Below are 17,076 nucleotides of genomic sequence, written 5' to 3'. Positions count from 1 at the left end.
AAGGAGACATAGACATACAAACAGGTAGAGTGACAAAACAAAACAGACAAACATGCAACACAAACTGTCATGGCGCTGGCCTTGTGACAATCAGGAGAAAATTGGCAGAATAAGTTCAAACAAACTTACTGGTGTGGCAGGATTGACCCACACAAACGAACAAAGGGACCTGAGCAGGTCACACCTGGCTCTTATAAGGTCTCCGTCACTAAGATTTTTTATTAAGATTCAGTCAAGGCTGCAGCTGCAAAGGGTTAAATACAAAGTAAGATATAGTAAAGTGCACCTCTTCTGCCTTCTTAAAAGCACTGTAAAAAATTAATCATTTAATTATCGTCTCTAATGCGCAAAAATAATTTAGTCATCCTAATAGACTACGAAACACTGTGAATGAGCCAGCTTTCATTTGTTGAAGATTAGTCTATATTAATAATTTCTAGAAAAGAAGAAGAAAGACCTCATCCAACCACAACAACAATCGCTCCACAACACTCCCTCTTATATCCAGGAAAACACTTTACGTACAGCATGTTGACAAATAGGTTTTAAATGCGAGTCCCAGTTTAATGTCCTGCCATTCCAAACCGTGTGCACTGTCAGACTTAATAATACAGGCAGGAGAGTAATCTGATGAATGATGAAATTTATGAGACATTGTATTAAGAGATTCACTGTAGGAGGGGCGTGTATTTCACGACCTTCCTAATTAAGGTTTTGACAGCAAAAAAGTTTATAAGATGATGCAGCCTGTGGGAGAACAGAAAACACTCTTCTTTATTGGTAACATTACATTCAAATTTCATGATCTCCCACAGTCTGACTTTTTCCATGTGGAGAAACAATTGTAATTATTTTGGTGATCCAGTGACTTTTCATCCAACAATATGAAGATTTAAATTCCTCCAATACTTTGTTTTTTTACCAAATGGCAACAAAAATAATGATATCCCCACCAGGCTCTGCTACTTTGTGTTAAGTGCTAATAAGGAAGTGTTAACGTCCTAACACACTGAATATAGGGTGTGTATGTAAATCCAATCTGACGGTCTACACTAAATGAGAGCGTGGCTGTTTAAAGTAGTAGATAGTGTTGTAGTCAAGACCGCACCAACCAAGATCAAGACATTACCAAGACCAGAGAGTACCGAGGCAGAGACAAGGCCAAGACATTTGGAGGTCGAGACCGAGACAAGACCAAGACCATATATATCAAAGGAAAATCATAACAAAACATCAAAATGTGAGTTTTCTTTTTATTTAAGTTTGCTTTTAAATAAATGCGACAACAAAAACAATCTTTGCTCTGTTGTTTTCAAAGCAGCACAATGAATGAAACAAATCTCAAATCTTAGCAAACTTGTCGTGTTTCACTTCTTGAAAAAGTTCATCATATTATCAAAACTGAATTGACCTGACAAGTCACAATAAACCTTTCATTTCAGAGAGAAAGAATGAAAAAAGTAAAGAGTCAGTACCACCTGTCGTCTCCATACTCTGTGTGTAGGGGGGCGTGTCAGTCACTCTCACACTGACACTGGGCAGGTAGCAGCTGCAGCTGGGGGAAATCTTTACACTACCAATGATTTGAAGTTATTAGCTGTTTTTGAGAGGGTCCTTTTTCACTCTTATCAGTAAGGTATGGACAAAAAGCCTATCAGTGGTGGTCTTGACCGGTCTCGTTCAAAAAACCCCAGTCCGCCCAGTCTGAGACCAAGACAAGACTGAGTAAAAATGCCCTTGATTCCAAGACAAGACCAAGAACCTCAAAAAATGGTCTTGAGACCAGTCTTGAGACCAAGACCTCGAGTACTTGAGTACTACAACACTAGTAGTAGAGCGTGCTCTTTCTGTATGAATTAACAAACGGTCAACTGTTAGAAAATGGATGAAAGCAAACTTTCCAATCGATATGTACCTAATAAAATGTAGCATCTTGTGCGCAAGAATTTGTTGACAGTGAGGAGGATGACAATGTGAGAGATGATGAGATATGTTATATGAGATATCAATATGCCATGAAAATAAGTTTTAATAAACACAGGCTACTAGTTAGCAGTAACTAGCTAACTTTACATTTTAACTGCACACTCTTTCTGCTAATGTATGTTTAATTATTTCAGTTAATTCACTCATCAGTCCACAACTACTACATTCAGTTAGGATTGTCATTTAAACACGGACCACCGACTGCTCTTGATACTCTGCTGTTCCGAGAGCGTGGTGTTCTTAATAACTGAACATTATATTTCAACAGCGCTCTGAATTTGCAAATGGTCTAGTTTCTGTCAGAGTACAGTCAGAGTGATAGTTTAAAAACACACAAATAGGCTAGCAAATGTTACCTTAAAGTCAGCATGTTAGCATTGGCATAGTGTGCATGTTAGCACGCTAACGTTAGTTTTGTAAGCTCAAAGCACATCCAACTTTCATTTAAATCTGTGATGATTTCCATTGTCAAAGCATGAATGAGTGTCCCAGATTTTAATTCTTTCTCCTTCAGTGCCTCGACCACCGACCTGTCCGGTGGGTTTGACTCTGGCGGTACCTACCTGAGGAAGAGTCCAGACCAGTACAGTTCTAGGGGCAGCATGGAGAGCCTGGACCCTCCTCTGTCCTCCCAGCTTCACTCCAGAGCTCAGCACCACCACTCCCACAGCGGACCTCACACCACCTACTCCTCCTGCCACCAGCTATCTTCTGCCAGGTCCATACAAACAGACACCTCAGCTGTAAAAACTGTGTGAATGACCTAGTTCAGGATGTGTCTAACCTACAGTTGCTAAGCCCAAAGACTGCTTCATCAAAAACGCCAACAACCCCAAAATTGTCCGATTTACATGTTGTATTTTGTTTACTGAACAGATGTAGGAAAGTAAGATGTTAAAAGGATACATTGTGGTTAAAGCGGCAGTTAGCTGAAGCTGTTGACCAGCAGCTGCTGCTCAGCATCTGGACAGACCTTTCCTCATAATAGGGTTGCCAGTTTTTAGCCCATTATGAACTGTGTCGTGTTTTTGAAAGTATCATAGTCAGGTGTATCTTCCACATGTGTAAATATCTCAATGCCATGATCTCAAATTGAATATCTTGGCGTATTCCAGGTCCTCCAACAGCATCGACCACCTCCACAGCAAACGAGACTCTGCCTACTCCTCCTTCTCCACCAGCTCCAGCATCCCAGAGTACCTTGCCTCTACTCCCTCCTTCAGCCCAGAGCGCTCCTATTCGCTGGAGACCGTCTCTCAGAGAGGAGGAGGAAGTGGAGAGATGCAGCAGGCTGACATACGTTATGTTCGGATGGTTTACGATGGCCAGCAGGGCCTATCTCAAGAGCATGAGCTGAGCTCCACCTCCACCGCGTTTCTGCGCAATAGTGATTCTAGAAGTGGGGGAGGGGCTAGGCTGGGCCAAAGCCGAGATCTGCAAGGTAAAGTTTCTGTTTCAAGAATGGTTTTAATTCAAGTAATTTTGATTTAATTACATTATTGTTTTACTTTGTACTATTGGTTCCAGTTTCAGCGGGCGGAGTCTGTTACCGTGGCAGCAGCAGCACCAGCAGTAGTAGTAGTGGCAGCAGCGGTGGCATGCCAACTTCAAACAGACACAGTGTGGGTTCAATATGGGGCCCGGCAGCCAGCCGCAGCTCCTACGAGAACTTGAAGGGGGCACCAGCTCCACCAAGGCGCAGCGACAGCTATGCAGCCATCAGGAACCATGACAGACCAAACTCCTGGTCCAGTCTGGAGCATGCCCGGTCACTAAGGTGAGTAGGATCTTTCAGATCAGGGTGAATGTTTATTCTGATCCAAAAATAGATAATGTTAATGGTGATGAGGATAGTACAATCAAAAGCACAAGTCTTCACTTCATTCTAGCTTGTGTTTCAAGATGTGATTTACCTTCCTATAAACTTGAAGACAAGTAGACTTTTTAGATAAATGGGTAATAACTACTTTACAATTATTTTGTTCTCTTTTTTTGATGTGTGCAGCATATATTGTCCTTAAAAGCTAAGAAATTAACTGTGTATCTGATAACAAGGTATGGAGGCCGATACCTGTTGTATGTAGAATATTAGTGAAGAAAACCCGATTGTAACATACATGGTAGAAAGGAGGACTGCAAAGATCCTGCTTACTTTTGGAAAATGAAATGTCACTTGTCACTAATCTAATTTTATCTAATCTAATGTTTTTTACTCAGGTCTCTGCAGAAAGGTACTTGGCAGCACTCCAGTGGCTCTGTGGCATCGGGTGCAGGTATATTTTAATCATATATCCAAGATTTTACTAATTTTAGGGAGATAACAGGATCCAAGTGGACAATTTAATTCACCTCCATCAATTAAAAAGGTAGCAAAAAAGGCCCAAAATATATCAATAGTGGAAAAGTAGGACACCACTTTTTTTTTTTACAACACACGTTTAATACATGTTTCTCACTAAAGATCCTTTTGATGGTGATTAGAAAATAAAATCTAAAAAGCACTAGCTTTTGCTTTTCTGATTTTATTTATTTTTTTCAATTAATTAGTTTGGAAAACTGTGACAAGGCAGTTGTGAGGACATTTAGAACAACCTCTGCTAGCGTCATCCTCTGCATCTTACAAATGCTTGTATCCTTACTGTTCCAGCTAAGGCCTCATACAGTGCTGAGGGTCAGCTCCACACAGTGATAGAGAAGAGTCCAGAGAGCAGCCCCACCACAAAGCCCCGGCAGGGTGGAGGCTTTCCCCAGCCTCCGACTCCTACTACACCTTCCTCCAGACCTGTAGGCCCAGCCCACCAGTCAGGCCGGTTCATTCTACCCACAGGCAAGTACCCTGTCCCCCAGCCTGAACCCCACTATGCACAGATACCCAGCACCAGCCCCATGCCAGGCTCCTCTGGAGTTTACCCCGCCCTGGCCAACGAGAGTATCCGACAGCAGCACCAGGGGGTGCAGGGCATCAGAACAAGAGAGGACGGAGTCGCAGAAGGGCAGAGGGATAGACGAATGTCAGCTATAGAAAACGGATACCAAAATAACACTTCTTCAACATCTGCCCCTGCACAGCTGAGGACTCAATCACATGAGACAGACAGGTGATTTTAATCTGATATTTCAACCAACCACAGTGTTTTGAGTGTCAACATTACTACCAAGAAGCTGTAAAAAGGTTGCAGCCATAGTAAGTTGGAGCGTGTTCTCAAAACCGCACAACTTTATGCTCGTCTATTTGTCGAGATGTTGACGGGCGTCCCAGATGCTCAGTCATCAGGTTGCCCGACACTATGACAAAGACACATGATTAAATGAGCAGTTGTTTTGTCTGATGCTCATTTTCATTCCTGATGCCCTATATCTATCAGGTTGGGATGTTGGGCTGATATTGCATATCTAGTTCAGGTATTGCTTTCATTTTGTGCTATGAGACCTTAAGAATTTTTCAAATTGGCCCTTATTGCTAACTCAGGCTTCTACTTTTAACAGGCCTCAACAGGAAGGGTCTAACTTTGGTCTCTACAGACCTCGCCAGAAAGCTGCTGGAGGGGGATCAGAGGGTCAGACAGGGGCCCAAAAGCCCCAAAACCACCATGGACATCACAGTCAGAGCTTCCAAGGATCCCATATTGATGAAAGCCAGTTGAACCCTGGACTCAGGCCCCTATCCTCACAAGAGTGGAGGGACCCCTGCATAGCTGTTCAGTCCAGGGGAGACAGGAGAAGGTACGGTATGGAGGGATGACTGTTATGTCTCTACAACATTTAGAATTTCTAGCCTCTGTTTGTGCCACTTTATGAGCTTCCTTGGATATGCAACAAGCAGCTTGTTAATGACAGTAAATTTGAGTGTGTAAATTGAGTGTGTTTGCCATCAAAAGGTCTGTTGAAGTGACTTTGTGGCCTGCTCAGTAGGATTTGGGAGGTTTCCAGTTGAAGGATTTCTGTCAGCTCTGAAAAATAAGTCGCTGAAAAAAGTCTTAACCCTTACTTGAAGAGCTTGGGCTGTTGTCAGCCTGTTATGATCATAGCAGCATTTGTTTGGCACAGTTCATTTCTATTCTGGTGGGCTTGATCTGGCTCAGACTTGGGCCAGTTCTGATTTATTCTGTTTTCTCTTGGCTGACATGTGACCATGGTATGGCCTGCTTGTTGCACAAATCTGGCACACAGGAGTCAACTGCCTCATTAAACTTAGCTGTTAACTGATAACTAATCAAATTGGAGAGAATGTTGGTTTAACATTAACATCATGCCACTGGGCTTGGCAACAGTCGAACCCAAACAACACAAACTCATATGTTGTCAAATTACGCATATCCCATCTAATAAAGAAGCTTCCTAACAGTGAATAGTTGGTTAGTTCATCCAATGGCTGGAAGTCAGTGATGTCTTTTTTCTCTCGTTTTTTCTCACTTCCTGTCCCCCATTTCTCCTCCTCCTTCCATGCCTTAAGATCAATGGATCAGACCAGCATTCTTTCAGAGGCAGTTGTGTCCTCCAGGCTCCCTCAGGGACAGGTGCCACCTACCAACTTAGCTGAGTACCCTCAGCATCAGGCCCTTCCCACATCCACCTCCAAGACCTCTCCCCATCACCTCAGTGACTCAGCAGCTCTGCAGTACCAGCATTGTGACAAGAGAGAGCTAGACAAAGACAGAGAACACCCACTGACCCGTCTGGAGATCGCCCTTGCCAAGGTCCAGCGATGCACCAGCCCCGACAGTGTTGTCTCTACCAGTAGCCATGGCAACAGCAGCTTTGGCGATGGTAGCCAGGGACCATCCCGCAGCCTCTCTGTCCTGGAGAAGGTCAGTCGTTTTGAGCATCGTGAATGCGCTGGAAAGCAGCGCAGTCACAGCACCACCAATGCACAAAGCAAAGCCACCCATCTTAAGGTACCTCAAAACTTCACCTGTTTCCTTTTGATGATTAAACAGAGAAAGATTTCAAAGCACACAATGAGCGTCAGTCACAGTTTTGTATTAAAAGTACCATTTAAAACAGAAATTCAGTTGTATGCATATTTTGACTCTTTCCAAACTTACCTCCTAAATTTTGTTTTCTAAATTCAATGCTTTATGTTTTCTGATTTTGAATCAGACAACTGAGAAAGGCTGCAGCACTGCCTGTGGAGCAGATGACCTCAGAAACATGCTGGAGAGAAGCACCAATGGGACCAAAGCCCACAGGACTCTGAGCTTCAGAGGAGGAAGCAGCAGCGAAAACATGAAATACAGGTAAACATACAGTACAGTATTTGCTCCATGTATCGCAAAATCCATGGCATACCTTTAAGATTGACTAGAGTCAAACTGAATCACATTTACTGGACATTAAAAGGCTGTTAAATTTCTGTGTGGTGTACAGGACCACAGCTGATCCCAGTTCAGCCCTCCAGAGGAGCCGTAGCAGCTTCCAGCTGGAAGAACCCAGGGAGGGTGACAGCGACAAAGACTTCCCCCGGAGACAGGACATTCAAAAGATGCTGGGCTCCATGCAGGACACATCCTTCAACAGGTCAGAGTTAGGCCTGTTCGATCAATCGATTTTAAATCGTAATCGCGATTATTTAGTTAGGACGATGTTAAAAACGTGAAACTCGTGAAATCGATTTTTCACTTTAACTAGGGTAATTACGGTATAGCCCCTGTTCATGTGTCTGGGCTGTGCTGGGTTGCCGTAGTGACTTCCACCTCTGTCCTCCCATCGCGCTCTTCACATTGTAAACAAACATGTCGGCGTTGGATTTAGTTGCCAAAAAGAAGAGCAAGGCCGTTGTTTGGAAGTGGTTCGGCTTCGACGCTTGGGATGAAGGGCAAAGTACTCCGCGTTGTAAAATCTGTCTTAAGTCAGTGGCAGTTAAAAGCAGCACGACAAATTTATTTCAACACCACCAAAAAAAACCACCCGTCGTAATGTCAGCAGTGTGTTGCAGAGCAGACCGCACAAGGGAATGTGGATGCGGCTACACCACCACCCACTCCAAAGCAAGTTACTCTGCCAGCTTCATTTTCACGGGTGTACCATATGATAAGACTGAAAGGAGGTGGAAAAATATTACGGATACAGTCGCGTTTCACATCGCAACAGACATGGTCCCGATGGTCTCAATCCCTGCGACAAGTTCCCCGCCGGAGAGGCTCTTTAGTGTAGGAGGGGGCGTTGTAACATGCCACCGGGCATCCCTCAAGCCAGATGCTGTAGACCAGCTCGTGTTCCTTGCAAAAAACTTGCAAATGTGAATAACAAATGTAATGACTGACCGACTGACATTACGCACCTCTACCTCCTTCATGGGTTATTTTATTGTTTAGCATGCAAATAACTTATGTTTGCAACTGTTGATTTTTGTCTCAAAGATACAAATTATATTTTTTCAAGCTTTATTTATTTTACAAAAAGTTAAATTTCTGCACTTTATTCATTCATTTTTGTTTAATGGACACACCTTAAGATAAATGTGAAAGGGAAGTTTTTCTCTTAATCCCAAAGGGATTGGTTTTTTTTGTTTACAAGAAGTCTACAAGAAGATAGCATGGAACAAAGCCAGATGGCAAAAGTTCATTAATTGTTCTTTACATTAATCCCTTGAGGGATTTTTTGTTTCAATCAATCAATCAACTTTATTTATATGGCACTTTTCATACTGTACGGTAACACAAAGTGCCTCACAGAGGTTAAAAACAAAACAGAACAAAACAGAACAAAACAATACAAAACACCATGAAGACCACAAACCTCCCACCCCCACAAACATACACACAGATACACATTTACATACACACTCACACACATACACAGACATATGGACAGACATACACACCCACACACAAACATACACACACCCACACACATACACTAGCTGTTGCTAAGGAGACATGGCTGGGCACCGAAATCACAGGTGAGGAAGAAGCTACCTTTGGGGGCCGTGCACACCGAGAGGAATCATGGTCCATGACTGCAGGGGCGCCACCACATAGACCCCCCGAGCCCAGGCAGACAGGAGGCTCCACACCAAGGTGTAGAGCTCTCTAGCCACCCGGGCCAGGGCCATCCACGGGACAGCACCCCCATCGGTGGACCAGAAGCAACTCCCGGTGTGGTAGGCCCCCAGGAGGAAACACTGGAAGATCGAGGGGCTAAAACAGTAAAATAAGATAAAAGGTATAGGAGCTAAAACTGAGGGAATAAAACAATAGAATGTATAAAATAGACCATAAGTAACGACTAAAACATTGAAATAAAACATTGAAGTAAAACAATAAAGTAATAAAACAGGATAAACTAAGCTAAAAATAAAAATATAATAATAATAATAATAATAATAACAATAATAATAATTAATAAATATGTAAATAAATAAATAAATAATAATAAATAAATAAGGATAGTAATAAATAATAATAAAAAATGTAAGAACTTAGAAAGAGTTAAATGAGTTTAGTTAAAAGCCTGATTAAAAAGATGGGTCTTGAGCCTCTTTTTAAAAACATCAACATTCTCTGCGGCCCTGAGGTTCTCTGGGAGGCTGTTCCACAATCGGGGGCCATAATAACTGAATGCCGCCTCCCCGTGTGTTCTAGTTCTAACTTGTGGTATCGTTAAAAGTTTAATAAGAGCAAGGTTTGCACTCAAATCCCAATGGGGAAAATATTTGCAAAATGTTCAATAAAAAACAGCATATTTGAAATAATTTCTTTGCCTTTTGTCATTTCACAAAGTAATCGTAATTGAAAATCGGATTTTGAGAGAAGAAAATCAGGATTTTATTTTTGGGCAAAATCAAACAGCCCTAGTCAGAGTCCAACAAGGCCAGAGTCTTCCAATAGGTCAGGGTCAGATCCTAGTCCTCCAACAAGTCAGAGTCCCGCTGCTGGTCAGACTCTCCCAATAGGTCAGAGACTACCTAATTGTCAGAGTCCCTTAGCAGTTCAGCATCCTTCCAACAGGTCAGAGTATTCCAACACGTCAACACGTCTCCTTCCAAAAGGTCAGCGTCAGGTCAGTGCCTCCAACAGGTCAAAGTCTTCCAACAGGTCAGAGTTCGGTCAGGGACCTCACACAAGTTAGAATCCTTTTGCAGGTCAGAGTCTTCCAGCAATGTCCTTCAATAAAGTCAGAGTCAGATCACAGTCCTCCAACAAGTCCCTTTGCCCTGGCCAGAGTCTGCCAATAAGTCAGAGTCCCTCAACAGGTCGCAGTCCTTCCAACAGGTATGAGTATTCCAACATGTCACAGTCTTCCAAAAAGTCAGCGTCAGGTCAGTGCCTCCAACAAGTTAGAATCCTTTTGCAGGTCAGAGTCAGGTCAGAGTCCTCCAAATGGTCAGAGTTAGACCACAATACACAGAGTCCTTCAACAGGTCAGATTCCTTCAACAGTGTCAGGTCAGTGTCATGAGTGTTTCTGAGCCACCCTGATGTTTGATACTTTTCTCTAATCAGGTCTTACAGAGACTCTGTGAAAGATGCCCAGTCTAAGGTCCTGCAGTCCACCTCCTTCAGAGGAAGAGACCTCAGCTCCTCAATCAGCCCGCCATCTCCTGCAGCTTCTCCTCCTGTCTCCTCCTCCAGCAGCCCTCAGCCTCCATCCCTCCCTGCCAAGCAGCACTCCCAGGAGAAAAAAGGGCCAAAAACCATGCCCAAACCACAGGGTATCCTCATCACACCACAGGCACCGCCACCGGTCACTTCCCCTCACACCCCAAAGGAACGGCATGGGGTCAGCCCGGATATTCGAGGCCCGAGCCCCCCAGCCCTGCCCAGTGTCCCACCAGTTGGACCACCTGTTCTGATTCGGATCTGCGGCCGTAAGCGTCTAGCAGCAGACCAGAAGAAGCGCTCATACTCAGAGCCAGAGAATTTGAATGAGGTCGGGGTTGCGGATGCTGAGACAGCTGCCCTCTTCAGGCGTGGAGGAGGTAAATAAAAACTGTCTCAATATCTACCTCATATCCCCAAATAATCCAGTCAGTATTACAGTTGTCACAATGGTATAGTGATCAAATGTACTAGTGTCACACAGAGGTTCTCGAATGAACACACAAACACTCAAAACTAAACAAAAAAAATCTAATATGTTTTGACATGTTAGAAATTACTAAAGACAAAAACAAAACATTGAAAGGCAACAGACATCTTAAACAATACTATTGTATTGTGAGCCACTTAGCTAGTTTTATGTTATACAGTTTTTTTTTTATGTTATATAGTTTCCGGGTTACTGTCAAATGTTTAGTTTGTTTCCACAAATTCCTATAAAGGCTCGCTTGGCCTCCCTAGACTTGACATCAACAGCAAGGTAGCTGTAGTGTTAGATCTATGCTTGGTAACAAGCTTAGTTTGGGGAGAATCAGGCTGGGTATTGAAGCTGACTACTTTTTGAGTACCGGTGAAATCCCTCTGTACCACCAAGTACTGAAAACTATTAAGTACCAAAGCTAGCATCAATTGCTAGATACGATTTTAAATTGTTTGTTTAGTTAGTTTGTATTGTGTTGATCAGAAAAATTCAGATTTAAAGGATAAGTACCGTTTTTTACAACCTGGACCTTATTTCTGGCAAAACATATGGTCATTTACTCACCCAGATAACTTTGGTGTCATTCGGCGTCGTTCGGACGAAATTAGATCCAGTGTAGCGGCGATATATCCATATAATGGGAGAGACGGGGCAGCGACACACAGCCTCTATATAACGCATTATCTGCCACGAAACTAGTTCATTTCATCAATATTTTGTTATGAAATGCTAGCGCTATTCCCCTCTGAGTCCGGGCTCGTCCGTTATCAACATCCGGGGTCAAACTAGCAGTAGCAGCTACAGGTAAACAAGCCGCGCTGTCGCGGGTGCGCGCGCAGCTCAGAGACGACATCTTCCAGGTCAGAGGTAGTAGATCAGCCTACAGACCCCGGATGTTGACAATAGACGAGCCCGGACTCAGAGGCTAATAGCGCTAGCATTTCATAACAAAAATATTGATGAAATGAACTAGTTTCGTGGCAGATAATGCGTTATATAGAGGCTGTGTGTCGCTGCCCCGTCTCTCCCATTATATGGATATATCGCCGCTACACTGGATCTAATTTCGTCCGAACGACGCCGAATGACACCAAAGTTATCTGGGTGAGTAAATGACCATATGTTTTGCCAGAAATAAGGTCCAGGTTGTAAAAAACGGTACTTATCCTTTAAATCATAATTTTGCCAATGTTTTTGCAATGTTTTATTTATGGAAAGTTATTCTATGGCTGCTTTGTCTTAAGATAGCAACATTGATCCATCTGAGAAGTGTTGTGCTCACATCACATGAGGCACCATTATGTAGTGCTTCATGCAACAGTAATAGGGAGTTTTGGGTTAAATTTGGCTATCAATAATAGTTAATGATTATCAGGGATAATTATTAATTATGATAATAGTAAGATCCAATTTAGATTAGATCACCTTGGGGCACCACCCTTGAAGAGGGGAAAAGATAGCCAATTCACCAAATCAGTCTCAGAAAATGTACTAAACTGTTTGTAACTCTGATTAATAATTAACTTAAAGCTCTGGTCTACGATCTGAGAAAGGTTTGAAAAAAGCATCCCCCCCACACACACACCCCTCCCCTCCAAGCTCGTATCGCTCTCCCCTTGGAGCCTCCCGCAACAAGCACCAAGAGCAACAGCCGGCCGGCAGAAACCAAATACAGCCCAGCTTTGAATGCGGAGTAACAATGTCAGATTCACAGGTAAAGTTATTACAATGCACGTTGAAACTCACGTAAATCTTGTAAGTCATTACAATGTCCACAGCTAAGCTCCACAGCCAAGCTAGCGTAACGTCATTAGCATGTTACAGCTACGTTACTGTACAGCTACGTAATAAGTTACTATTTATCAACAGCTAAGTTAGCCACTTCGAAAAATGATTGAGAGCCAAGAGACTAACAGATGCTGCCATCAGCTTTCATCACAACGATCGCTTCCACATTGTGGCTGAAAAATAAACCTTCATGAGCCTCAGACCAGCTGTTTCCCAGCTGCTGTCTGAGTAGCACCAGACCGCAACACAAACGTGCCCGTAAACCGTAATCTCTTGTTTATGACAGATAAGACACACAAATACACACATCGTAACGCGTATATGATAATCCATCATATTGATTTAGCAAAGGCTTCGTTGAAAACAGACAAGACCGGGAGGAGGGTTAGCAAAACAGTTGAGTAGTGACCGGGCGAGAGGTTGTTATGGAGAAATAAATCCGGACAAATAAAATAAAAATCCGGAAATAAATCCGAAACCTCTCCGCTTCGCGTTGGGGTTTCATTCATCCATTCATTCATCTTACTTGCTGCTTCATTTAGCTGCCACAAGCAAATAAATAGGCTCATTTGGTGTAAACATGATAGCAATGTTAGCTTGTTGTTAGCTTACAATGCTAGCATAGAGGCTAAGGTCTCCGTCGAACAAGTAAACAAGTGTTGACAACACTGCAGAGACAGAAATAGTCTCGACCCCGTCTAATAACACAGAAACAAACTAACGACAGCTTTCACAGTCATAAGCAGCATCAGCATGAAAGTTATCTGTGTCACAACATCCACAATAAAGACGAAGATTACCTGCTCAACAGAAACTCCGCTGTATCAGCACCGGGTCCATATCTTCACGGACCTTTCGCCACCGTTCAAATGATGACCCGATGTTTATTCGGGTTTGAGCCCTCTTTGTTTCACATCTCCGGTTTGTGTCTTTACAGTGACAGACTTTCTTTCTTTGAGTCTTTGTCAGTGGGACAAGCAGAGGCAGCTGAACTGCTCAGGGCAAAACAAACCTCTTGTCTGCTTGTAGTTTCAAATGCGGAAGTGGGTCGGGACCAGACGTGAGCAGGAGCAGGAGAGTGAGCGAGGATTGGATCGGAAAATTGATCCAATAGGAGCCATCCGGGCCGGATGGTTCCTATTGGTCAATTTCTTTTCAGTTTTACAGGCACTAGAGAGAATGGATTTATTTGGTTCCTTTTACTCTTCACATTGTGTAGGTGGTACTATTGGGTCATAACCACCATCTAAATGATGTTAATAATAATGACAAATCTTTCAAATCGTAGACCATAGCTTTAATAACTACAGCCAATATTACCATAACAGCTAGTAATGGTTGAAGGATTTTGGAGTTCTTGACAGAGTAGAGGTTGGCAACATTCACTCTTGTACAATATGAAATAGGCAGCTTGAAGGTTCAGAAGTCTTTTATTTACACAAAGATGAAAAGACACTTATTAACATGTACTATATACAGGTGTGTGTGTGTACAGTATGTGTGTGTGTGTGTGGCAGAACAAAGAAAGAATGGTGGTCACTGATATCACATGTGGGTGTGATATGCTCCAGGCTCAAGGAATATGTGTGTGTGTGTGTGTGTGTGTGTGTGTGTGTGTGTGTGTGTGACGTGATGCCAGGTTATAGAAGATGGTTAGTTCCATGCAAAGACCCTGAGTCTGTGTGAAGCATAATTCAACTAACGTCAAATTAGCCATTTAGGAAAGCAAACTGCCAATAACCTAACCTGAGATCACAATAACACTCCAACAGTGGACACGCATAAATTGAACACATATGCATTACATCAACCAGAGTTTAAAGTTCTGTGCTTAGCCGTGCTATGCTATGGCGTTAGAGTAAGAGAAAGAAGCTTGAGGAGAAGAGAGAAAGAACAAGGAAGGCGCTGGAGTTTTGGCTAATCTGATCAAAGGGGTCTGTCACCCTGACCAATAGTAGCTCAAAGCTGAATTTTGCACCTAGGTGTAAAGAATTGGGAATTCTGGGACACTGAGTTCAGTTCAGAGTCCATTTTGAAATCCACAATGAATGACTTCATCTGTGGGTCCCAACAGAAGCGTGGCAAATTTTGCTAAACAAAAATGTGATTATACAGTATATAATAATTATATAAACATGTTTGTACTATTTAAAGTAAGATATTTAAAAAAGTGTTTGTTTTGCTTTTTATACTGAATCTCGAGTTAAGTTCTGGCAACAGTATTGAAAAACTGCAAAGAATATCTGACTCTCCAAGGCCTTTTTTGAAACTTGAACTTTTGCATCACACAAACATCAAGGAATATTGACAGTTCTGGCCAACATTCAGCATCTGCCTGGATACTGCTTCCCAAACTAAATTAGCTCGATAGGAAGTTAGTATTTGGCATATGGTATGGCACATCAAAAACATCTAGAGTCTGTATGTGGCTAACCATGCGCTTTGACCCTGATCTCCCTGTCTGTCAGAGACCAGCGTGGCAGACCGACGGAAGATGTTTGAGCATGCAGCCAGTCGCGTCACAGACGGGGCTCTGCAAAATGCCACGACTAGGCCCGACTTACGGCAGCTTCAGCACGATGCTCTGGCTGAGTATGTGGAGAGGAAGAGAAGTGTGAAAAGATACAAGGAAGGACAGAGGAGTGGATCAAGACCTTGCAGTGCTTATATACATCCAGAAAACAGCAACTGTACAGGTTGGTAGAGGGAGGAAGGGATGAAAAAAGATGAGTGAGGGGTGACTTAACAGATTGGAACAATCTGTTCCAATGTTCACTTTTTTTGTTCGTCCTGTTCTTTCCTCTCTCACTCCTCCTCTCCAGTCTCCTACTGTCACTCAGACACCCTTAGCCTCTCCTCCACCTCCAGCCTGCTCTCCCTCCAGGAATCGGGCACAGATAGAAGCTCCTCCTCTGAAGAAAGGCGTCTCTGCTCCACCCTTCCTCCAGGAGCAGACCTGCGGAGTTTCCACTCCAACCTCTTCTACCCAGGCAAGGTGACCACCCCACGGCCTCCGGTGCAGCCACAGGCAAGGTGATCAAAGCCAGCACCAGCTGCATCAAACCATGTTTTTTACCCATGCTAGCAATGTAGCTTTATTGCCAACAATATCAGTCTGTCAGTTGGCTGGTTCACTACTTTGGGCCAGCCTGACCCATGTCAACAACATGGATTGCACATTGGACATGTATGGTCCCCAGATAATGAATTTAACTGACATTGGTTAGCAGTTCAACATTTCTAGTTTCTGTTTTTTTCTTTTGAATTGAATGCCATGGAATTTCATTTAGACAAACGTGTACAGCAGAATGAATTTTAAGAACTTACATTTACATTTTAAAATAAAATTGGATTATTACATTATTATTACAATTTCATAACTCCTCTTCCTGGTTTCTACTCTCAGTGCTCCTTCTGGTTCCCCTCTTGGGTTCCAGGCCCAGATCATCTGGGATCTCACCCCTGAAGCAAGTCTCAGTAGACAGGGTCAGTCTTCCAGCAGAGACCCAGGCCTGGTCCACCTGCAGCTTGCTGCAGATCCTCAACCCAACCTGGGACTGTCCAAGCAGCTCAATGGCGCTCTGCAGAGGGCCGGGTCAGCTCGTGGCTCTGGGAGGTCGGCTTCTGCTGAGAATCTCCTCGAGAGATCCGAGGAAAGACAAATGATTCCTCAACACTACCGCTCCCACTCCTCCCCCACACGAGAAACACTGAACCAGGTAACACTGGACAGTGTTTTGGTGCCTAATACATCTTCAAAGTTGTGGATCTTAAACTGAACCAAATATACAGTATAATAGCCTTGGAGACAGAAAGAATAGACATATTTTGTTCAAATCAATGTGTGGTTGTATTTGGCCAGATCTCCCAATCCCCGTTCACACATGTACCCCTTTCACACTGGCCAAAAAATCCACCAAACAACTCTCTCTCTTCGTTTTTGTCTTCAATATGAATGGGTACAAGCGTCATTCATTTCTAGTAGGGGTGTGCAGAGCAGCCGATATTTGTATCTGTATTTGTATTTGTTGAGGGGGGAAAAGTATTTGTATTTGTATTTGTATTCGAGTAAAATTCAAAATAGGCGTAAAAAAATATTTTTTTTGAGTTACACTTCTAATTTTCGTTATAGTGTAAGTGTTCTTTAATTATCCATTATAATAATTATGGATATGCAATATTGGTTGATGTTTTTCCATAAATCCAGCAATGAACATGTAACAAGGAATGTCATTGAAAAGAAAATAACATAACAGCCATTACCTCATCCATGGTTAAACCA

The 17,076-nt window shown here is 43.0% G+C and overlaps 1 protein-coding gene across 7 annotated transcripts in view; it reads left to right on the top strand.

The window, feature by feature from the left end:
• The window catches only part of shroom3 (shroom family member 3), a 158,312-nt gene that overhangs the window by 105,644 nt on the left and 35,592 nt on the right, over window positions 1-17,076 (top strand). For 6 of the 7 annotated variants that reach the window (XM_084383206.1, XM_084383207.1, XM_084383205.1 and 3 more), the window contains 13 exons: window positions 2,501-2,704; window positions 3,102-3,427; window positions 3,514-3,763; window positions 4,204-4,259; window positions 4,634-5,084; window positions 5,473-5,709; window positions 6,440-6,881; window positions 7,087-7,223; window positions 7,354-7,503; window positions 10,430-10,905; window positions 15,263-15,490; window positions 15,617-15,827; window positions 16,201-16,513. In XM_084383206.1, coding sequence (XP_084239332.1) covers window positions 2,501-2,704; window positions 3,102-3,427; window positions 3,514-3,763; window positions 4,204-4,259; window positions 4,634-5,084; window positions 5,473-5,709; window positions 6,440-6,881; window positions 7,087-7,223; window positions 7,354-7,503; window positions 10,430-10,905; window positions 15,263-15,490; window positions 15,617-15,827; window positions 16,201-16,513 — 3,481 coding nt within the window. The remainder of the gene's footprint in view (window positions 1-2,500; window positions 2,705-3,101; window positions 3,428-3,513; window positions 3,764-4,203; window positions 4,260-4,633; window positions 5,085-5,472; window positions 5,710-6,439; window positions 6,882-7,086; window positions 7,224-7,353; window positions 7,504-10,429; window positions 10,906-15,262; window positions 15,491-15,616; window positions 15,828-16,200; window positions 16,514-17,076) is intronic. The other variant, XM_084383208.1, reaches the window with a different exon arrangement.

The sequence above is a fragment of the Pagrus pagrus genome (assembly GCF_965226575.1).
Source record: "Pagrus pagrus genome assembly, chromosome: 19".
In the NCBI taxonomy this organism is placed as follows: Eukaryota; Metazoa; Chordata; class Actinopteri; order Spariformes; family Sparidae; genus Pagrus; species Pagrus pagrus.
Note: the sequence above shows the minus strand (reverse complement) of the source record. Positions and strands in the feature narration are given on the sequence as shown.